This window comes from Phyllostomus discolor, chromosome 1 (assembly GCF_004126475.2).
Source record: "Phyllostomus discolor isolate MPI-MPIP mPhyDis1 chromosome 1, mPhyDis1.pri.v3, whole genome shotgun sequence".
Lineage (NCBI taxonomy): Eukaryota > Metazoa > Chordata > Mammalia > Chiroptera > Phyllostomidae > Phyllostomus > Phyllostomus discolor.
Window position 1 is genome coordinate 117,054,152 of NC_040903.2, and position 24,569 is coordinate 117,078,720.

At 34.7% G+C, this 24,569-nt stretch overlaps 1 protein-coding gene across 1 annotated transcript in view; it reads left to right on the plus strand.

The window, feature by feature from the left end:
- The window catches only part of MYO9A (myosin IXA), a 258,914-nt gene that overhangs the window by 107,704 nt on the left and 126,641 nt on the right, over window positions 1–24,569 (plus strand). The window contains 2 exon segments of the mRNA XM_028507508.2: window positions 8,706–8,901; window positions 18,995–19,114. Of these exon segments, the coding sequence (XP_028363309.1) occupies window positions 8,706–8,901; window positions 18,995–19,114 (316 nt within the window).

A 24,569-nucleotide genomic window follows, 5' to 3' on the forward strand; every position in this document is an offset into this window, starting at 1 on the left:
TGGTGTTTGAATGAACAGTGATAAAATAGGCACAAGGTTCATGGCTCTCTAAATGCATATACATATACATACATATACCATATGTACATACAGGTGCATGTGTATGTGTATTTGTGTATAATATAGATAAATGGGGCTATGTGCTATAAATAAACGAATGGGTTCTTTGAAAGAAGCTAATGAAATACTGGATTTTGAGTTTGTAGATCCATGACTACTTCTCTGAGAAACTCAAATTTTGAGAGATGACCTGAAATAAATGAAGTAAATGATGAATATTCTAGGCCATGAAATGGAAAAGAACTTAATATGTTAAAATAATTGAAAACAGGTCAATGTTTCTAGATTATAGTGCGAATGGATCTAGTGGCATAAAATGAATTCAGAGATTGGAACACAAGTTAATTCTTCAGGGTTTCAAGATGAAGTTAAGTGAGTTTGGCTTTTGTTGAAATTATTATGGGGAGCAATGAAAAGATTTTAAAGCTGAGGATGTAATTGTTTTTTTTTGAAAGATTGCTTTGATTCCTTTGAGGAGAAAGAACAACAGGATGAGGATGGGAATGGAAACTGGGAAATCAAATTAGATAACTTTTTAAAACTGCTGAGGTGAAATGTTAAGGTAAATTGAACTACAGGGATGGCAGTAGAGTTGGAGGAGATCTAGATGGTTATGAGATATATTTCAGAGGTATAATCAATAGACCTTATTGATAGATTCTAGGTAAGTAAGTGACTTTTGGCTATAGTTGATGGGTGAATTTGAGTTGCATTTTTTTTTTTTAGAACAAACATTAAGAATAACAGAATAGAATGGTGGTTACCAGGGGCAAGAGGATAGGGGAATTGTGATACTGGGCAAAGAATTCAAACTTGTAGTTAGCAGATGAATAAGTTACGGAGAGGTAATACACAGCATTATGATTATAGTTAACATTATAACACAGTGTTCAAAGTTCTTTAGAGTTTAGATCTTAAATGTTCTCATCACAAAAAAGAACTAGTAATTATCTGACTTGATGGAGATGTTAGTTAATACTACTACAGTGGTAATCATATTGCAACATATAAATGTATCAAGTCAACATGTTGTATACCTTATATAATGTTATATGCCAGTAATACCTCAATTTTAAAAATATTTTAAAACATGGTTTAAAACAAAAAAAAAACTTGAGTTCTAAAATCATATAGTGAGGTGCATAGTGTACAAATCTAAAGTATATGGATTTCCTGCATGCCTCTCCCTACTCATTTTCTCCGGCTGAGAGGTAACCACTATCCTAACTTTTTGTCCTTAGTTTTACTTGTTATTAAATTTTAGATAAATGGAAGCATATAGTGTATGCATTTGTATCTGTGATTATTCGTTCCTCCATATTATCACATAGGTTGAAACTAAAAGGATGTGAAAAAGATATACTATGCAAACCCTAACTAAAAGAGATGGTGTATTTACATTATTAGACGAAGCAGACTATAAGACAAGAAGTATTAATAAAGTGGCACATTTCATAACAATAGAAGTGGCTGGTTCAATAGGAATGCATAATCATCAAAGTTGTACTACCTAATGATTTCATTTAAGTATGTATAAAACAAAGTAGAGCAGAAGTAGAACAAGTCCTTCATCACAGTTGCAGATTTTAAGAAATATCTCTTGGAATCTAATAAAATAAGCAGGCATGAAATCAAAAACAAAAAAATTGAATAGCATTCTCAAATAACTGACGTAATTAGCATGTCATGAGGATAAGTAGATAGTCTTTGGGTGTTTAGAAATTAAGCACAGTTCTTCTATATAACTATGAGTCAAATAAGAAATCGCAATAAAGTCATAATTTAAATTGAACACTAATGAAAATACAAATTATGAAAATTATAGGATGCATTTGAAACAATGATTTCTGATTTTAAATGCATATATTAGAAAGGGAGAATGATTGAAGAGTAATTATTTAAGTTTCCGTCTCAAGAAACTAGGTAAAGAACAGCAAAGGGCTCAGCAATTCCATCTGGATTTTTATCCAAAGAAACCCAGAACACTAGTTCAAAAAGACATATGTACCCCTGTGTTTATTGTGGCATTGTTTACAATAGCCAAGATATGGAAGCAACCTAAATGTCCATTGATAGACAAATGGATAAAAAAAAAATGTTATATATATATGAGGACTGTCCAGAAGTATCCAGCCATGTAATATGAAAAATAGAGACATTTATTGACGAAGATACAAGAAACATTGTACATAGGATGATGACGCCGTAGTCCCCTTCAAAGTAGGCTCCTTGGGACCTCACACAGTTCTTCTAATCGCCATCAGGTGCCCTGTTGTATTTTCCTGAATTTCATGAACAGTCTGAAATCTCTTCCCTTTCAAGGGTGATTTTAGTTTGGGGAAAAGTCTCAGAGTGCCAAATCTGGGCTGTAGTGGATCTGAGTCACCTGGATAATTTGATGTTTCACCAAAAAATTCTGCATGAGATGTGATGCATTAGTGGGCACATTTTTGTGATGAAGCTGCCAATCACTAGTTGCCCATAGCTGCAGCCTTCTGAGTCATCTGAATAGTTTCCAAGCTAATGTTCAAGCTTAATGCAAATTTTTTTTGCAAATTTTCATATTCATTTTGTTTGTTTTTTTTAATTGTTGTTCAGTTTCAGTTGTCATGCCTTTTCCCCCACTGCTCACCCCCACCCTATCCATCCCCATTCCCACAGTTAATTGCCCCCAATTGTCCATGCCCATGGGTCCTCTATTCGTTTTCTTTGGCTTGCTTGCCCTTTCCTCTTCTTTTCCCCATTACCCCCATCCCCACTCCCTTCTGGTAGCTGTTAGTTTGTTCTTTATTTCTAAGTCTCTGGTTCTATTTTGCTCATTTGTTTCTTTTGTTGATTAGGTTTCACTTATAGATGAGATCATATGTTGTTTGTCTTTCACCACCTGGCTTATTTCACTTAGCATAAGACTTTCCAGTTTCATCCACGCTATTGTGAAGGATAGGAGCTCCTTTTTTTCTGATGCGTAGTAAATGTACATTGTGTAAATGTACCACGGTTTTTTTATCCACTCATTTATTGATGGGCAATTAGGTTGTTTCCAGCACTTGGTTATTATAAATAATACTGCTATGAACATAGGGGTGCATAGGTTCTTTTGAATTGATGATTCAGGATTCTTAACATATAATCCCAGCAGTGGGATCACTGAATTGAAAGGCAGTTCCATCTCTAGTTTCTTGAGGAAATTCCATATTGTTTTCTACAGTGGCTGGACCAGTCTGCATTCCTACCAACAGTGAACTACGGTTCCCCATTTTTCACAGCCTCATCAGAATTTTGTGTTTGTTGATTTATTCATGATGGCCATTCTGACCAGTGTGAAGTGGTATCTCATTGTGGTTTTAATTTGCATCTTTGTCTAGTGGTGTTGAGTTTTTTTCATGTGACTCCAGGCCCTCTGTTTGTCCTCTTTGGAGAAGTGCCTGTTCAGGTCCTTTGCCCATTTTTAAATTGGATTGTTGTCTTTCTGGTGTGGAGTCATGTGAGTTCTTTGTATATTTTGAAGATCAAACCCTTGTCTGAAGTGTCATTGGCAAATACATTTTCCCATATGGTTGGCTCCCTTTCCATTCTGTTGATGTTTTCTTTAGCTGTACAGAAGCTTATTAGTTGGATGTATAGTCCCATTTGTTTATTCTTTCCCTTATATCCCTTGCCCTAGGGGATTTATTGGTGAAAGTATTGCTGCGTGGTATAGCTGAAATTTTCCTGCCTATGTTTTTCTCTAGGACTTTTATGGCGTCACTACTTCTATTTAAGTTTTTTATTCATTTAGAGTTTATTTCATATATGGTGTAATTTGGTGGTCCAGCTTAATCTTTTTGCATGTACTTGCCCAGATTTCCCAGTGCCATTATTGAAGAGGCTATTTTTACTCCATTTAATATTCCTGCCCTTTTGTCAAATAATAACTGACCATATTGACATGGGTTTACTTCTGGGCTCTCTGTTCTGTTCCATTGTTCTCTGTGTTTGTTCTTAGGCCAGTACCAGACTGTTTTGATTACCGTGGTCTTGGAATATACTTTGATATCAGGCATTGTGATCCCTCCTACTTTGTTCTTCTTTCTCAAAATTGCTGAGGCTATTCATGGTCATTTATGGTTCCATATAAATTTTTGAAATGTTTGTTCTATATTTTGAAATATGTCATTGGTATTTTGATAGGGATTGCATTGAACCTTTAGATTACTTTGGGTAGTATGGACATTTCGATGATGTTAATTCTTCTAATCCATAAACATGGTATATGCTTCCATTTATTTTTGTCTTCCTTAATTTCTTTCTTCATTGTTGTATAGTTTTCTCAGTACAGCTCTTTTATGTCCTTGGTTAAGTTTATTCCTAGGTATTTTATTTTTCTTATTGCTGTAGTAAATGGAATTTATTTTCCTAATTTCTGTTTCTGATATTTCATTGTTGGTATACAAAAATGCCTTCGATTTCTGAATGGTAATCCTGCTGTCTTGCCAAATTCATTTATTAGGTCAAGCAAATTTTTGTTGGAATCTGTAGGGTTTCCTATGTGCATTATCATGTCATCCACAAACAGTGACAGCTTTACTTCTTCCTTTCCATTTTGGATGCCTTTTATTTCTTTTTCTTGTCATCTCTGTGGCTAGAACTTCTAATACTATGTTGAATAGACGTGGTGAAAGTGGACACCCTTGTCTAGTGCCTGTTCTTAGTGGGAAAGCTTTTAGTTTTTGCCCATTGAGTATGATGTTGGCTGTAAGTTTCTTGTATATTGCCTTTATTATGTTGAGGTATGCTCTGTCTTTCTCACTTTGCTGAGTGTTTTTATCATAAATGGGTGCTGTACTTTATTAAATACTTTTTCAGCATCTATTGATATGATCATGTGGTTTTTTGTTTTTTGTATTGTTTATGGGATGTATTACATCTATTGATTTGTTAACACAAAATTTGATTCAGATCCATTCATTGCTCTACTCGCTCAGTCATTTTTAATGTGACATCCACATTGTACACATGCTTACTCAGTGGCATCTACCGCCCCAGTGATCAGTACAGTGAAGTCATCATTGTTCACGCATGTGCATTTCAGTCCACTCTCCTTGGGTGCTAGGTTACATCAGTGTTGCGCAAACCATTCTCACTATGTTAATAATGGCTGGAGTTTTTCCGCACAGACCTCATGTATAATAGAATCTATGACTCATCCATAAAAAGAACGAAATCTTGCCATCTGCAACAAAGAATGGACCTAGAGGGTATAATGCTAAGTGAAATGGGTTAGCTAGAGAAAGACAAATGCCATGTGGTTCCACTTTTGTGTAGAATCTAAAAAACAAAATTAATGAACAAACCAAACAAAGTCATAGGTACAGAGAACATTTTGATGGTTTCCATAGGGAGAGGCATTGGGCTGTATGGGTGAAAAATACGAATGTATTGAGATGTGGAAATCATTAGTTATAAGAGTATACAGAAGTTATAAAGTACAGTATTGAGAATATAGTTAATAATATTGTAATAACTATATGTGGTGTCATGTGGGTACTAGACTTACTGGTGTGATTATTTGTAAGTTATATTGATATTTAATCACTATTTTGTACCCCTGAACCTAATTGTATGTTAACTCTAATTGAAAAGTAAAAAGTTATTTAAAAAAATCAACAAATTAAATCCCCCCAAATTTAGAAGAAGAAAATAATAAAGGGAAGAACAGAGCTCAGTGCATTAGGGTGCAGACATGCAGTAGAGAAATTGACAAAGGCAAATGTCAGTTCCTTGAGAAGACAAGAGAAAATGATGTAAGTAAAGGAAATAGAAAATAATAATTGAAAGAAAGGGACTCACAAATTACAGATATAAGAAATGAAAAAGGAAACTGAATTATACATACCCTATAGATATTAACAGGATATGAACATATTTTGCTAACAAATTTGACAACATAGATAAAATGGGAAATTCCATGAAAAATACACATTACTATAAATGATACCAGAAAATATAGGAAAACCTGAATATCTCATGTCTGTTAAAATAATTTGAATCAGTAGTTGTAAACTTTCTGTCAAATTCACGAGGCCCACCTCATCTCACTGGTGAATGCATTCTTTCAAGTTTGCAATTCCTTTAAGATGTGTAAATGTATCTCAGACTTAATAAGAAAGATCTGAGCTGGGTCTTAGCATATAGATAGTGCTTACACTATCATTATAGTTGAGATCAATGAGATCACCTGATGTAAGCTAACTGAGTGAAAATATAAGACAACATAGGCTCAGTCTCTAAGAGATTCTAATATGGGACCAGCAGTGGGGACTGAGAGGGGTAGTACAAGATGTAAGTAGTAAATCACAAAACGTATTATTATAGAAAACCAAGAGAAAAGAGTTTCAAGAAAAATGATGTGACTAGTATAGGAAATGTAGTTAGAAATCTAGAACTATGTAGACAAAGAGACAAGACCCTTACGTTTGGAAAATGCAGGTCTCTGTCAACATTTGACAGTCATCATAGAAAAGAATTCTAGAATTCTTTTCTAGTATAGTTACAGGATGGATGGTCTTGGGGTAGGGCAGATTGATGTTTTAATTCTTGCAGTGGTACTTACTGTGTTTGGCCTTTGGCAAGTTTCTATGCTTCTCTGTTTACTTATCAGTGAGGTATGGCTTTTAATTGATTCTACTTTATTGAGTAATTGATAGAATTGAATAGATTATGTATAGTACTTAAAATAGTGCCTGGCATCTTGTCTGTTATTGGTTAAGTATTAGTTTATGACAGTAATGGTAGTGGCAGTGGTGGTGATCTGGATTAGAAAATTCTTACTTAGTTTCATTGACTTTTATAATTTATACCAGGTGGGGCAAAAGTAGGATTTACAGTTGTGAGTTTGCAAAACACAGAGTTTATTCTTGTTTTGTTATTATTTTCTATGTGAGCAACTGTAAACCAATTTTGCCCCCCTGCCCCGACCCTGTACTTTTATTCAAAGGGTATTTAGGGACAAGCCCAAAACCTAGACATCGGGCTTATTTCCCCCTTTTCCCTGTTCTCTGAGTGAAGAAAGAGGAATTAGGAAAGGAAAGCCCTGAAGGTAACTGGATGAGTCCAACTGACTTCTGGATGTGAGGGTGGATAACATTATACTAGGCATGCTCCTCATAGTATAATTCTGAGTTAGAGCTATTTTGTAAAGCTACATGAACTTGAAGTGATTTACTTACCAAGTTTTGGTTCTTCCATCTGGGTGTGGTTATAGCGAAATACCTGGACTGTAGATATCAGTCTGGGACCTTCTTCCTGTAAGCTTTTGTCCTCCCTATGTTTCTGTGGAGTAGTTTAATCTATTTTCTTGTGTTCTGTCCCCTCCAGCCTCAATCCATGCTTTGGCAGGGGTTTTTCCTCCATATTCCTGGTCCTTTAGTAATCTTAGTCATCTATTAAAATGCAGATGATACTCTCATGTATTTTCTGGGATCTCTGTAGGACTCCAGGCACATATATCCATCTGCCTACTTGATGTCTATAGTAGTTACAAGTGGTTGTGTTTGAACCTCTTTTTTTCCAGTTACTGAATGACAGGGGCCGAGATAACCTACCTGTCTGTGACTCAGTTTCCTCATCTATGACATAAGAATAATATCTACTTGAAGGAATTGTTAGAAGAATGAAATGAGCTTAAATGAGATAATTCATATAAAATGCATAGAAGAGTGCCAACACACAGAGTAACATCTTCATAAATGTTACTTGTTATTATGATATTCTTACCATCTCAAACCAGAACTGATCTCTTAATCCTCATTTCCTATCTCCAAACTTTCTCTTTTCTCTTCTTCTCCATATTAGTATGTGGCACCTCCATTCACCTAGTTACTCAAACCCCAAATACAGATGTTAACTTAATTCTGTCATTCTCTCACCATACCCTGCTCCACCTAGTTAGTCCTTTGCTTTACCTCCATAACATACACATGTGATCACTATTCTCCCTTTCTATACTTACTACCAGCGTAGTCCCAGTCACTGTCAGCTCCTATTTGGAATATTGCAATAGCTGGTCTCCCTTTCTCTATTCCCTTCACAACAACCAGTGGTGTTTAGAAAACACCATTTAGCCCATGTCATTATCCTTCCTGTGACTTTCCTTTACAGTTGAATAAAATCCAGGCTCCTAACTCAGGTTTATGTAGCCTACCTATCCTTTTTATTTGTCTAATCTTCCACTACACTTACTCTTTCCCAGAATGTTCCAGTCCTTGCTCTTAGTGCTTTTCTCTTAACTTGATCAATTCATCACCTAGTGAAGATCTTCCATTTGCTTGGAATGCTGTTCCTGACCTTAATGTCTGGTTCCTTTTAGTTACTCAGCTTTCTTGTTACTTTGTATGCTATCCCTTTAGAGAGGCCCTCTCTGACTAGTGTTTAACAGGTTGCAATACAATTGTGGAACATTATCTAATTCAAATATAGTATAGAATCTAATAGTTTTAGGCTTGGGTGGGACGTTATAGAAAATACTTTGTCCAGTTAGCTAGCTACCTAGAACAGAAATCACTTTGATAGTCCTCATTCAACCACTGTTCAAACATACCACCTATTATTTTCTTGGCTTAATAATTTTTTTGTGTGTGAATAACACTGATACTTTTTTCATCTAGGATTTTCGGGAAAAAAATACAGATCATATGCGCCCTGACATTGTAGCTCTCCTGAGAAGTAGCAAGAATGCATTTATCTCTGGGATGATTGGAATTGATCCTGTAGCTGTATTCCGATGGGCGGTTCTCCGAGCTTTTTTCAGAGCCATGGTTGCTTTCAGAGAAGCTGGGAAAAGACATATTCAGAGCAAAACTGGTAAGCAGTAGTATTAGTATTCTACCATGCTTCATCTTTAAATTTTTTTACCTCTCTAGGGAGTAGAGACATAATAATTTACTCTGTTCTGTTTCTTACCATACCCTAACATTATGTTTCAGATGTAATTTGTTCTACTGAACTTTATGTTCAGTAGATACAGATACTCAATTCTATTCTCAGAATTGAATAGATATATGGTAGATGCGTGTATATATATATATAGGTTGGTACTTTTTGTTAATAAATACTGAGAGAAATAACGAGTATAAAGCCCCTGGTATTTAGTAGGTACTCAGTAAGACATTGATGTTTTAGGGAGATGTTTTGAAACCTTTGTTTCTAATATATAAGCATTTAAAGGCATATATTTCTCTCTTATTGCCTTAATTATATTTCACACAACTTAATATACTATTTTTATTTTAATTCAGTTGAAATATTTAAAGTATACCTTGTGATTTCTTCTTTGATCCATTGGTTATTTTAAAGTATGCCATTTAAATTTCAATTTTTTTCTTGGTATCACATTGTTACTACTTTCTAATTGGTTACTAGTTTCTAGTTTGTTTCTGCTATAGTCAGAGAACATTCCTATAAGATTTAAATCTTCTGAAATTGTGGAGACTTATTTTATGACCTAGTTTACAGTGAACATTGATAAATGTTTCATGTAAATTTGAAAAGAATGTGTATTCTGCACTTGTTGGTCATAGTGTTCTATAAATATCAATAAGGTTAAATTGATAGTTTTGTTAATGTCATCTATATCCTTATAAGTTTTAAAATCTTTTTGTTCTTTCAACTACTGAGAAAGGAGTATTAAAATATGTTAGTTCCGTCAGTTTTTGCTTCATGTCTTTTGAAGCTCAGTTATTAGGTACATACTTATTTAGAATTATTACATTCCTGATGAGTTGACACTTTAGTATTATAAAATGCCTTTTTAGTCCTTTGTAATATTTTTGTCTTTCAGTTCATTTTCTCTGATATTAACATAGCTCCATAAAGTTTCTTATGTTTACTGTTTACCAGATGTTTTCTTCTATTACTTAAAACCTATTCAAGTCTTTTATATAAAAAACTTTTCTTATAAACTAGAAAAAATAATAAAAAGTAAATGTAATTGTTATTTAATTATATAGAATTTAATATTGATTGCCTTTTCTGCTTTTTTTGATATTTTTTACTAAAAATAAATTAATCGAACATGGAAGCATCTCAGGACACAGAAAAGTTAGGGTGGAGGTAGTGTAGTATAGTGGAGATAACCTGACTTCAGTAATCAACCAAGTGTCATTTTTTCTCTTAACTGATTTTGCAACTATTAGTAGTTTTTCTTGGAGTGTTAAGACTCCCTTCAAAATTATGATGGTAAAAATGCCTGTGAACTATCAGTTTATGAAGTATTAATTTTTTTCTTTCTTACCCTTAACCGAGCTTGTTCAATTTTACTTTGAAATTGAGAAATAGTTAAAGCAGGTTGCTTTTTCTGTATGCCTTTTCCTTAAATCATAAAATATCTTATTTCACATTCTGTGGCAGGACATCTTTATAAGCAGTTGTCACTTTTTGCAGTCATACTGTTGCTTGCTGTGGTTCTAGCCTCAGACCATTGCTGCATAGCGAGCATTTTATAATGTGTATGCATTTGTTTAAAATCCATTTTCTGCCCAGAGAAGCTGCAGTGGAAGCGTGCTAGGGTACACCTGTGTTTTTAGGATTCTGACATTTACTTATATGGATTTTTGGCTTATGTACTTTTTATTAGTAAATACTGAGAGGAGTAGCAAGTATAAGTAAACTTTAACTTCAGCTTTGATATATTGCAAATGAATAACTTTATTTGGGAGGTTTTATTTTTAAATGAGAGACAAAAACTAATTGAATCTAATTTCTGTTTTTCAGATTGTAATGTGGGCAAACTGGCCTTTGTAGATAAGGGAGAATTGTAGTTTAAAAGGAGTATGTTCAACTTGCTTGCCTTTTGCAAAGCTATTTCTAAGAAACTATCCTTGCTAAAAGCTTTAAGGAAAAGTTTTTATCTTTTTTATTAATAATTGTTTATATTTACTGCAGTCGACTTAATCAACTTTGAAAATTTTGGAATGATAAGTATCCTGCTAAGATGTAACTAAGCAAAACAATTTTTCTTGTATTTACTATGAAATATATTCTATTCTATAAATATTATTTGCATTGTATGTGCCTTTGGCATTTAAAATGTGGAAGCTGGTTGTATGTGTATAATAATCAATTTATACAAAAACATTCAGTGTTAATAATGATCAACAAATTGAACCTATATTATCTCTGCTATAATAATTTCTGGATTCTTCTTGTTTTGCAATCTAGTTCTTCTTCCCATCCCACATAGAGGTTTTATACGATAAGCTATTTTTGGATACTCTTTTACTCTGGGATATAGCATGCGTAGAGAACCATGCACAAAACAAAAATGTGTAGCTCCGTGGATGATCACAATGTGAAAACACTCTTGTTACCACCACCTAGGTTAAGAAAAAGAATATTACTAACACCCTAGAAGTCCCCTTTGGGTAAAGTTTATAAAGTTTACTTTTTATGAAGGAAAAGGAAAACTATAGTTTATTTGCATTTTGAGGCAATGAGTGAGCAGATATGTTACCAAGAATAATTGTTACTGTATATCATTGTCAGTGCTAGCATTTAGTATTTTTGCTCCCTCCACATCAGTCACCACCTATTATTTTCTGATGGTTTGGGGATAAAAAGATATGATAAAGTTAGAAATTATAGCATTGTAAAATAAAAACTAATGGAATAACTGAAAATGGATTAAGCAGTAGATTCAGAATTTTTATAATGATTGTAAATAGTGTGCAAATGTTGAGGTAAAACAGCAGTTAGAGATTATTTAAGCAGAAGCAGAATATATGGAAGGCAGAAGAAAATTAAGTTCAGATCTTGAATGAGAATAAGAGGTCAAAGATCATATTTCTAATGAAGATAGAAGATGTAGACTGCAGAAGTACAATATCACTTCTTTTGTGACTACCTTTACAAAAATTTCAGTGGACTCTTAACTTATTGTGAACAAATATCCTTACAGTGGTCAAAAAAATCCTGGATTTTGTTAAGAAATTCCCTGATATTTTTTTTTCATGAAGCCAACTGAGTGCAAATGAGAATATCAACTTAAAATCTATGTTTAACTGTCACTTTTTTACAGACTTTCAAATTAAAGGACACAGTGGCATTTTAAGTCCCTTAAACCAAAATTAAGTCAATTTATTTTTTAAAGAATAAATTTATTACAGCTGTGGAATTTGTATTGTGATCAGGAAACCACAAAGTGTTCCTAGTGGTGGCATATGTTGGCAATCTGAGTGAAGTCTACATGTTGGCTTTGTTGGGTGGCAGAATGAGAAATGGTAGTGATTTGCCTGGTCAGCAGTGAGGTATTGGAGAACAGATATTCCACTGGTATCATCTACCTTGCCTCTGATTTAATCCCCCTGAATAAGAAAAATCTGGATTAGAGCATACAGGGGAGATCATAATTTGCCCCTGAATTACACAGAATGTAGAAGTGAATTATACAGAGTGTAGAAGGTGCTGTGACTGATCGAATGTATCCAAAGTGGTTTGTGAAGTTTCCTGCTGGAGATTTCTTGCTGAACCCTGATGCTCCATGGCCCTGTACACCAGTTGAAGTTGATAGCAATCAAATTGAAACATCAATTGAGAACAGTCAATGTTATGCCATGTGGGAGATAGCTGACATACTCAAAAGACCCAAATCAGTAAAGTTGTTGAAAAGGAAAAATATGTCTTTTATTTTATGGAAAAAACTAATCGGACTTTTTGGCCAACCCAATATAAATCATAATTTGCCTCTGGGAGGGAGCATGGGTGGTACTGGAAGGGCATAAAGTAACCTGATGAAATGATAAAAACATTTTATATCTTGATTGAGGATTACATGGGTACAAATATTTGTTTAAGCTCATCAAACAGTATATTTGAGATTGTTGGATTTTATTGTATGTGAAATATACCTTTAAGTGCACGCTTCAGCAGCACATACACTGAAATATAACTTTAAGAAATGGCCCAAGTCCTGGGAGATGGCATTGTAGAACCTATTACAGGACTGAAGACAAAGTTTCAGGTTTGAATGATATAGTGGTGGTTGGATTAAACCTCTTTTATGTGGTTAGGAGCTTCAAAAGGTTTAAGTCACTGAAAAGATAATTGAAAAATTATTCCTGATGTTTTTGCCTAGAGAATGAACATTAACAATATGTATTATGCCTCAGATAAGTTTTTTTTAAAGCTACCTTTAAAAAAATCAGTGCCTCATATTTTCACCATGCATGCATATGGGGTCTGAATATATGCTGTGTGTTTGGTGAATATTCTCAAATTAAGAAATTATTGGGCCTCCAATAATTTCTTGGCTCCCAAGGCAGCTCAGGAGCTGCATTGAGGCAGCTCAACAGCCACTCTGTTTTGGGGTCCACACTGCCCTTCTACATTTTCCACAAGAGTAGTAGGGCTGTGGCAGGTATGAGAGGAAACTTCTCAGCCTGGGTCTTCTCCCATCCAGCTGCTCAGTGAGGCAGCCCAAGGGTGTCACTTCTGTGGTATAGTTTCTCCAGAATCCTGTGGTTTGCATATAGGATTTTTCTGCTGCCATCTAGTCTTGGTTTGCTGATCTTGCTGGAAAGGGAGATGATATTTTAAACCAAGTAGATTAAGGGGCTGCTACAGCTTTCAAAAGAAAAGAGACCACCAGCAGCATCATGTGTAGCAAAAATACTGACTATCCTGAACTTCACCACCAAAATACAAATTTGACTTTACTAGAATGGGTTTAAAGCTAATTACATTTCCTGAGCAGCTGATAACATTAGAAATAAAAAATCTACCATCTTAGCTGTCACCACAAATGTGAAAGCAGGACCTGGCACATCAGTGGAAGCCTCTCATCTTGTTGCAACACATCTGTCCCTAGGCCTTCATCCCAGTTTGGTTGGAAATTAAAAAAAAAAAAGAAAAAGAGAGGGCAGCAAAGGGGGGAAAATTGGGACAACTGTAATAGTATAAACAATAAAATATAAAAAAAAAACACAAAAAAGAACCTGGTGATGATCTGCTGTTTAATTTTCTTAATAGTTCACATAAGGAGCCTACAAGAGGGTGGGAAAAAATGGGGTGGGGGTGGGGCAAGACACCTGTCCTTCTTTTTCCTGGACAACAAATGTCAGTGTTATAAACACCGGCAAACCACCATTAAAACCAGCAAAGAAAAGCCATGAAGCCTCTAATAATTCAGATTCTGGTTATGAAGTCCAAGAGGAAGTCCAGGAGGGTTCTTTAAAGAAAACTGTATCATCAGATGCTTCCTGCACTAAACATAACCCAATACCTAGTGGATATTCCTGAATGCAGGTCCAGCTGTGTGCTGCTTCAAAAGCCAATACTCAAGAGACAGGTGCTGATGTAAAGGAAAGTGGTTTATTCAGATGCCAGCCATCTGGAAGATGGGGTACTCATGTCTCAAAGCTCATCTTAACATCTCAATGTAGGCAGAAGTTTTTATAAGGAGGAATAGGGGAAGCAGAGCAAAGAGATCAAGGGAGGGAGTTGAAAAGTTCTCTAAGTGCCGGCTAGCTCAGTCCATTCCGATAAGGTAAGTGATGGTGAGATGTGCGTCATCCTGGTTTAGACATCCTGGCTTCATGTCATCACAGACGAAGGTCAGCAAACCTTATAGAGCTTGGATGCCTGAATGTTGGCGTTGGTATCTTTTGAAATTAGTTCCTAGGATTCTTACAAACATGCTGTTTATGTACACATCACATGTTAGTCAGAATCAGCATTTACAGAAACAATGTCAAATGAATGTTGAGGTGGGTTAGAAATCCCCACTATTATAATTTCCCATTGTTGTGCTGATGATGGCAAGTTATATGAACTCTCCAATCTTCTACTGGCGAGTTAGCTGCTGAGGAATGAAGTTCAGTCTTTAACAAGAAATGGCCTCATTATGTCAGAGAGCCAAGGAAACTCAAGAAGAATTAAACTTAAGAGCATGAGTTGAGAAGTGGAATGTTGGTCATTTAAAGAGTGAATAACTCAGGTACTTTAAGCCCAAAAGATGACCTGACTGATGTGGTGGGTACAATGGATTCCCAGCTAGCTATCCTGAAAGTGAGACTCTTAAGAAGCTGACCAGCTACTGAATTCTCACACAAAAGCATTAGAAGCCTAACACAGTGAAAAATCGCAAGAGACTGCATGAAGTGGATGCCACTCAGAGGGAGCCAGAAGAGCTATAAACAAATGCAGAATCATTGTGCTGCATGCCTGAATAAAATGGAAGTGAAAGATCAGAATTTGGCAGAAGCAGTTACTTTGGCAGAAAATACTCAGATGAGAAGAAGAAAGTTGATGTGCTACAGCAGCAAGTCAAAGTGTGTAAGTTCAGCTTGGAGTCCTTTAAACAGTAATTAATTGACTACAAGTATAAAGCTACTAGAACACTCCAATCTAAAGAGAAATTGATTAACAGCTTAGAAGAAGGATCTGATTTTGAAGGCCTAGATAGCAATATTGCTAAATAGCATGGAGCTAAAAGAACTGCATGAAAGAGAGGTGCAAAGGGAAGAAATACAGAAGCTGATGGTTCAGATACATCAGCTTAGATCTGAATTACAGGATACGGTGGCTCAGCACATTAGTGAAGCAGAATAACAAGAAAACTCTTACAAGATCTGCAAGACCAAATACCTGGACATAAAACATCTAAAGAGCTAAAGGCAGAATAGAAGATCTATGTCAAACAAAGAACACATTGCAAAACAGAATTAAAGATAGAGAAGAAGAAATTTAAAAAATCGGGCATCAGCTTACCAATAAAACCTTAAGCCAGTGGTTTTCAACTGGTGTCCCACAAGAATTTTTAAAACATGCAATACCTGACTACTTAGTCAGGGGCACTGACCTCTTTTCCTTTAGATTGTTAAAAAAAAAAAATGACCCAACAGTAAACAATAATTGTCTGGTGTAAATGAATGACAATTATACCTTTTTTCCAGATTGGCAAAATATATATATTTTGGTGTGCCACAGAATTTTAGTAATTAGTTTATGTGTGCCATGAGATGAAAAAGGTTAGAAAATCACTGTCTTAAGCAGTAGCAGTCAAAGTTAGAAAGTTGACTCCATCAGCTGACTGAGACTCTCATCCAGAAGCATATCATGCTGGAAAGTCTCAACACACTAATGAACTCTGGTTTTCCAGCTGGAGCATATTGAACAGCAGATGAAATCTACCACTGGGAATGGTAGTAGTGGGTCTTCTGTTTAATATGTCTGGAGATGACAGTGGCAAAGGCACGCATCTGTGAAATGTTCCTGTTTCTTTTAATGATACAGAAACTAATCTGGCAAGAATGTATAGAAAAGTTCGCGAAATTCTAGTTCAATTGACCAATTTAGTGTCTGTCTGGGAATTTTTCTCTCAAGATCCTCTATAGAGTTTTTGTAATTATTTATATGGCTTTGCTTCACCTCTGGGTCATGATTGCTCTATTGACTTACACACTAGAAATGCATGACCAACCACATGTCAAATGAACTGAACCCAGTAGTTTTAGTGATTGGTTGTCTTTTTCCAGACTTGGGATCAGCAAAAGGGTCAGTTGCCTAACATTGCTGAAGAGGGTACATGAGATTATTTCATCAGTAAAAAAAAAAGAAAAGAAAAATGATCAAAATTAGACCAGGAACTAGCATAAGCAAACACTGAATAATCCTCTTTTATGAGTTTCTGAGATTTCTTTAGAAAATAACCCCTACCAAAAATGTACTTACAGACTATCCAAGAAAACCAAAAAACTTAGATGGGGAGTTGGTACACACAGCAAATAAAAGGAATATCACTTTAAGGTTTGGAAGAAGTTGTAGTCTATAAAAGAAGATTTAAAATAGTTAAAGAGAAGCAGGCATTGAAAGCAGAATGAAAGAACAGAATGGAAGTTAAACAAGGCATGATAGTGAGACACAAAACAGTCACAGATAAGAAAACTACCCATATCCAAATTGCATTGCCACAATTTATTAGATAAAATAGAAAATAGAATACAGTGGCTATGGTAATGTTGAGTGATTTCTTAAAACTAGATTATAGTTTATCTAGTATCCTGAACTTTTATATAAAATACTTTAATACCATAACCATACTTCTGACTATCAGATTATCAAGTAACTTTTGAAGGGCCTGAAAGTCTGGTGATAACTTTTTAAAATTACAATTTGGATGAAGTATGAGTACAACTCACCAAGTATTTTTGTTCTCAACTTGTCCCCTCACCGAGTATCTCCCCTCTCCCCTAATTAACCAAGTGCAGACAAGTCTGATTCTAAGCATTCTTAATGCAAGCAGCCTACCAAGGGAGGGATTATTGATAATAATGAGAACAGAATACTTTTACTGGAGTGTAAGTTGGTAATAGTTCTCTTTTAGAAACATTGAACATTTGCAGCTGTGGCCTCTCTAAATTGGGTAAATGAGATTGTGCCTTCCTTAATGGCTTATATTTTTTTATTAGTGGATGTGAAAATGTTTTCAAAATCATTTTTAAAAGTTTGGTATTTATATGTGTATTATTATCTGATACTATGGTGTCATAAAACTCCATCTCCTTAGCTGAGGGGGTGTTTTCTGGATATAGAAATACAGTTTAAGGAATTACAGTTAGACTAAACTATGCTTTGCAGACCTCTTTGAATACTCTACCTCTGTTTAACTTCTTGTTTTTTTTTTAATTTTAATCATTGTTCAAGTACAGTTTTTCTCCCCCCTACTCCCATTCCAGCCCACCCACCTGTTTAACTTCTTAAAAGATTCTTCCTTGAGCCCTGGCTGGTGTAGCTCAGTGGATTGAACACAGGCCTGTGAATCAAAAGTCGCCAGTTCAATTCGCAGTCAGGGCACATGCCTGGGTTGTGGGCCAGGTCCCCAGTGTGGGGCACATGAGAGGCAACCACACATTGATGTTTCTCTCTCTCTCCTTTCCTTTACCTCTCTCTAAAAATAAATAAATAAAATATTTTAAAAAAGATTCTTCCTTGAGAACTGTTCATGGATAGTATTTCATTCTTAATTATGTAGTAAATATGCACCAGTGGAACTTAAGTTCATTAATTTGCCTCTCTCTGTTGTTAACTATTCACTTTTGTATTTTAAAGGCAAATGTACATGAATTTGAACTTAATGTCCTAACTCTAGAGATGTTCTTTGAGTAAATGATACTTAAGTCCCCCCAAATCTGGAAAACCTATATTCTCTTTTAAATCCATTTATTGCTAATATTTGTGGTACTAAATTCCCCCCTCCCCCCCGCCCCCTACCTTACTCCTTGAGTGATTCACTCTTTCAGTAGCACTAATACAGAGTTTTGGTACTTGCAAGTACTCTCTCCTCTTTCCCACCAATAGTTGATTCTGTCTCTGGTGAGGTACAGATTTTTCCGTTTGTTTTTTGATTTATAAATACAAAAGTGCTGCTGGGTTTTCCTGCTCTATGGTGCTTTCTTCTCTTTCAACATTAACACACTTGTTGGAATTCCTACAAGTGTTGTTAATTGCAAGATTTGTGACAGAATTGTTCAGCTTTTGGTAAATTGTTTTGGGTAAATTCCTCTTTGGGAGTCATCAGTGTTTCTTTCATTGTTGCCAACTATATGCTAATTATATTTCAGACCTGATAAAAATGAATCCATTAAAAAAAACTGAACCATATTAGTTGTTTTTGAAATTTCCCTAGTATTTTAATAAAATTAGAAATTTTTAGTATAGTGTTAACTTACAACACTTTGAGTACTGAAAAGCATATTTTGAATACCTAAAAAGGACCTTTAGCTTTTCCTGTTATTGTTGTGTAATTTCCTCAAATTGGAAAAATCATTCACCTTTAACCCTTATCATTTGATATATTTTTATATACTCTTTAAGATAGTTGGCAGCATTGTCCTTGATTCTCTGTTGGTTTGGGCTCATAATGTCTTTTTCTTTTCTCTGTTTTTTTGTTTTGCTTCCTAAGGACATGATGATACAGCGCCATGTGCAATTTTGAAAAGTATGGATAGTTTTAGCTTTCTCCAACATCCAGTCCACCAGAGGAGCTTAGAGATTCTGCAGAGGTGCAAGGAAGAGAAGTACAGTAAGGCTGCAAATCCTGATAAACTCTGTGTCATCACATATCCATTTGGAAATGGAAACCAGGAGCTTTCTACACCAGGGTGGGGCATAAATTATGGAGGCAATGTGACCTCCAGAATCCTTTGGCCCATTGGTCTCAGGATATTTTCATTGAAACTTTATTCTTTTTTTCACTTAAAAAATTTGATATGCCTGTTCTTTCAACTTGAATGACTATTTGCCTTTTATCCTGGAGTTGTTAATCACACTTTGTTACAGACTCTAAATTGGTTTTCATTTTCAGTGTTAAAGTAGCTGAGTAATGGATAAAAATGAATAGTGATTTTCTTTCCTGCTGACTGTTTTTTAAAGCTTTATCAAAATTTTATTGAGGTAAAATCAACTCCACACAGAACCATAGTCTGATAAGTTTTTACATATATATGCACCTGTAAAATCATCATCATAATCAAGATGATCAATGTCTGCAACAACACTGCCTAAGGTTTCCTCTGCAACTTTCTGATTCCAGCTGATATTTATGCTTGCTTATGCTTCAATTTCAGCATTAACAGTGTTGCTTTTATGTATCATAGGTAAATCAGTTTGATTGCAGTCCTCCTATCAGACTTACCTATGTTTGATTTAGAGCAAAGCTATCACAATGGTTTGGCTTAAGGAAGAAACACAGAATCATAGTGGTGTTTTTTTTTTTAAATAGGTGTAAAAAGATGCTCTTGGTCTCCATTTCCTCTTTTTTTATTTGTTATACTCATTCTGCATGAAAATGTGTGTGTTCTTTTTTTTTTTTTGCTTGTGGGATTATAGTTATTTGGCTATTGATAAAGTAAAAATAATGGGATACTACAAAATACTTAAAGCTTAACTCAGAAATTTGCATATAATGGACCTAAATTATTTACATATTCTGTTCTGAGCTTTTTACAATTCACTACACATATGCTTTGCTAATTTTAAAATTCTGTGATTGAAATTCCATGAAATTTTAGTATTCAGTTACCAATGAGTGGAATTCCTAAATGCAAATCTTATGGGTTTATTGTTTGTTTTTTATTTTTTCTTAGTTTTGCAGTTTTGGTATAAGAAAATATGTAATGCATTTTGAAAAATATTATTTAATATATTTTCTTACTTTAGAAAGAATAAAGGTAAGTATTGCATTTTTAAGAAGCCATCCTTAAATGTTACTCTTTTTAGTGCTTTTATTTCTAAAAGGCATACAAATCCTTATTCCATTTATTTATATTCCTTTTTAAAATATTGTAGTCCATGGAACATTGTTTAAAACAGTCTATGGATCTTTTGGGGGAGCTTAAATCAATTGTTTTTAACTCTTAAATATGTGATTGCAAGCAGTTTGTTTGCTTTGTTGATTGTCACGTCTCTTAGCCTTAAAACCTAGGCTTGACTGTATTCCATCTTAATGTATATGGGTCCAGAATAGGAAGGTGCTAATTTCAGAATACGCTGCATGAGGAAATTGTACATTTATCTGTGTTCCTGTGCAAATTTATTTCTATATTTCTGGAAGTTGCAGCTTTTTCATTATTCTTGATAGTTTATTGCATTTTCCATTATATTACTACCAATAACTAAAATTTTGTAATATATATATAAAATTATAAATTTAAGTTTGGGAGATTGTTTTTAAAAAAAATCAGGACTACTAGTTTCCAGCTTTAGCTAATGGTAAATCATTGAGGTGAATCCTCAGGCAAAAATGATAACACCTGGAAAAAAATGTAAAAATAACTGTTTGAAAGCACTGAAAGACCCAAAAGACTAGAAAACCAAAGAATACCAAAAAAGAAGCAGAAACCAGAGGAGAGTCATTCTTTAAGCATAGTGGTGGGTGAGAAATCTGAATGTATGTCGTTTTGCACAAAGTGCTTCCCACTTCCCATAGCTTCAGGGTCAGAAGCCATAATCATGCTGTCTTGAAGTGTCAGAGGACAAACTTGAGGACTAGCAAGCAGCTTGGAATTTAGGAGGAAATTCCTGGTACTGAGAGAGCTGCCAAAAAGTTTGAGGAGAAATTATAAACATTTATGCCAATAAGTTCAACTAGATGAAATGGACAAATTCATGCAATATCAGCTAAGTCATCTAAATAGACCCAAGGAAAAATAGAAAATTTGATTAGTCTGAATAGAAAATCTGTTAATGATATTGGATTCATAAGTAAAATCTTCACATTAAAACACAAAAGAGTTCAGACCCAGACAGCTTCAGTAATGAACTTTATTGAAGAAACGTTTAAGAAAGGAATACCATTTCTCAAGTCTTTCAGAAAATACAGAAGTAAGGAACATTATACAAATCATACCAATAGGCTAGTGTTATTACTCAAATACCGAAATCAGACAAAAACAGTATGGGAACTAAACTACAGCCCAACATACCTTAAAATGATAGATGTAAAAATCCTGAATAATAGCACACTGAATTCAGAAATATATTAAAGGAAAATGCAATGAACACTAAGTGGAATTTGTTCCAGGAATGAAAGGTTGGTTTGATAATAGAAAATCTATCAATATAACTTGCCATATTAATCAGTTTTTAAAAATGCATGATTATCTCAGTAGATGGATAAAAAGTTTATCATAATTCTCTACCCATTCCAATTTTAAAACTTTAGCAGCCTAGGAATAGAAAGCAAATTTTTCAACTTTATGAAGACTACACATGAAAATCCTACAGCAGACATCTTACGTAATGATGAAAGATTGAGTAGTTCTTCCCTGACACTGAGAACAAAGCAGAGATATGCTTTTGCCACTCAATTGAACATTGTACTAATGGTCATATAGATAGTGCAATAAAGCAACAAAAAGAAATAAAAGGTACATAGAATGAAAAAGAAGATGTAGACAGTATGATCATTTGTATAGAAGTGCTAGTGAGTTGAAAAAATGCTTTTTGATCTGAAAAGAGAATTTAACAGTCTTGTAGAATACCAGGTAAATATATGAAATTAAATGATAATATACTAGCCATGAATATTTGGAAAGTGAAATTTGTAAATTCTGTTTGTACATCTATGGCAGCCAGCTTCCTAGATATATCCCAGTTATCTCCATTTTCTGGTATTCACAACCTCGTGTAATCTTCTCCCCTATTTTATTAGTGTTGGTCTGTGTGAGCTATAGGACATGGCAGAAAAGATAGTATGTCACTTGTAAAATTAAGTTACAGAAAGAAGACTGCAGTTTCCATCTTAGGTAATTTCTTTCTTCCTAGCTCCCTCTTTGTTCACTGTCTCTAAGAAAAGCAAACTGCCATTTATGAGTAGTGTTATTAAAAATCCCACTGAAGCCTCCAGTCGGCAAGTACTGAGGCCTGCTACCAACGACAGGAGTGACCTTAGAAGTGGACCCTTCAGTTCTATTCCAGTGTTGAGATGACCGCAGCCTTGATCAACAGCTCGAATACAAACACATGAGAGACCTTGTCAGAACCACCTGGCAAAGCAGATCTTGAAACCTGTTCCTCTGGAAACTCTGATATAACTGTTTATGGTTTTAAAGCAATTTAATATGCAATGGACAATAATATAACATACCAAAATATGAAATACTTAGAGATAAATTTAACAAAATATGTGTTAGACCAGTGTACAACTGACAGAAAATTTATAAAACCTAAATAGATGAAGATAGATACATTTTTGTTTTCCTGAGACGCCAGTTCTCCTTTGAATGGATCTGTGTGTAATCCCAATGAATATCAGAGCAGAATTTTGAGTAGAAATTCATAAGCTGATAACAAAAATTTATATAGAAATATAGACTAGCTAGAACAGGCAAAATAATTTTGAAAAAGAAAAAATCTGGAGAACTTATTCTATGATTTCAAGATTAAAATGATGATGATGTTGTCAGTGTATGGATCAGAATATCAATGGTACCAAGTAAAGAGTCCATAAGTAGATATACACATACACGGTCAATTGATTTTCCCAAAGTTGCTGACATAATTCAGTGGGGTAAAGTATATAGTTTTTTAAACAAATGTCACTGGAACAACTGGATATCCACATATGACAAGAGAACTTCAGCCCTTATATTATACTTAGAAATTAACTAAAAATTGGTCATACACCTCTTTGTAAAGAGTAAAACTATTAAATTGTAGAAGAAAACGTGAGAGAAAATCTTTGCAATCTTAGGACAGGCAAAGGTTTCTTAGATGGGACATAAGAGCATGAACTATAAAAGGAAAAGAATTGATTAATTGCAGTTCACTGAAATAGAAAAATTCTGCTTTTAAAAGGTATTAAGAAAACGAAAAGTATAGCACAACTGGGAAAGAACATTTGTAATAATTTATGATACTGAAAACTGATAATGGACTTGAAAAAAATATGTTAAAAATCCTGCAGTGGAAGACAAAATTAACAATGACCAAAGGTTTGAATATGCATTTTCTAAAAGAAGATATGTGATTATCCATAGACTCATGAAAGATTATCAGTTTTATTAGTCATTAGGGAAATGAAAATTATAATAATGAGGTCACATTAACACCTTGTATTGTGGCCAAAATTTAAGAAAATGACTAAACTAACTGACAATGAGGATGGGGAACAAATGGAATGCTTATTTATACTCTGCTGGCAATGTAAAATACTACAATTACTTTGAAAAACAGTTTATCAGTTTTTTATAAAGATAAGTATATATTTTCAGTATGCTCCACTAGTTTAAATTTTATTTTTATTTATTTTTCTTTTTAATTCTTCTATTCAATTATAGTTGTTCCCATTCCCCCCCTTACTCTCCCCTGCCCTCCCCCTTCACCTCCCTCATTCAGTCCTCCCCCTCAACACCCCACCCTGTGGTTTTTGTCCATGGGTCCTTTATACATGTTCCTCAACTTTGCCCTTCCCTTCTTTCTGCCATTAACCCCCACCCCAGTTACTGTCAGTTTGTCCTTGATTTCCATGTCTCTGGTTCTGTTTGCTCATTTGTTTCTTTTGTTGATTAGGTTCCATTTATATGTGACATCATACGGTATTTGTCTTTCACCACCTGGCTTATTTCACTTTGTGTAATATTCTAAGCAAAGGGTAGGATTTCATTCTTTCTGCTGTGTAGAATTCCATTGTGTATATGTACCACAGTTTTTTGATCCACTTATTTACCAGTGGGCACTTAGGCTGTTTCCAGCACATGGCTATTGTAAATACTGCTGCTATGAACATTGGGGTGCATAGATTCTCTTGAATTGGTGTTTCAGTATACTTAGGGTGTAATCCCAGCAGTGAAATTGCTGGGTCAAAAGGCAGTTCCATTTTTAGTTTTTTGATGAAATTCCGTACTGTTTTCCACAGTGGCTGCACCAGTCTGCATTCCCCACAGCAGTGCACTAGGGTTCCCTTTTCTCCACATCCTCTCCAACACTTGTGTATTGATTTGTTTATGATGGTCATTCTGACCAGTGTGAAGTGGTAT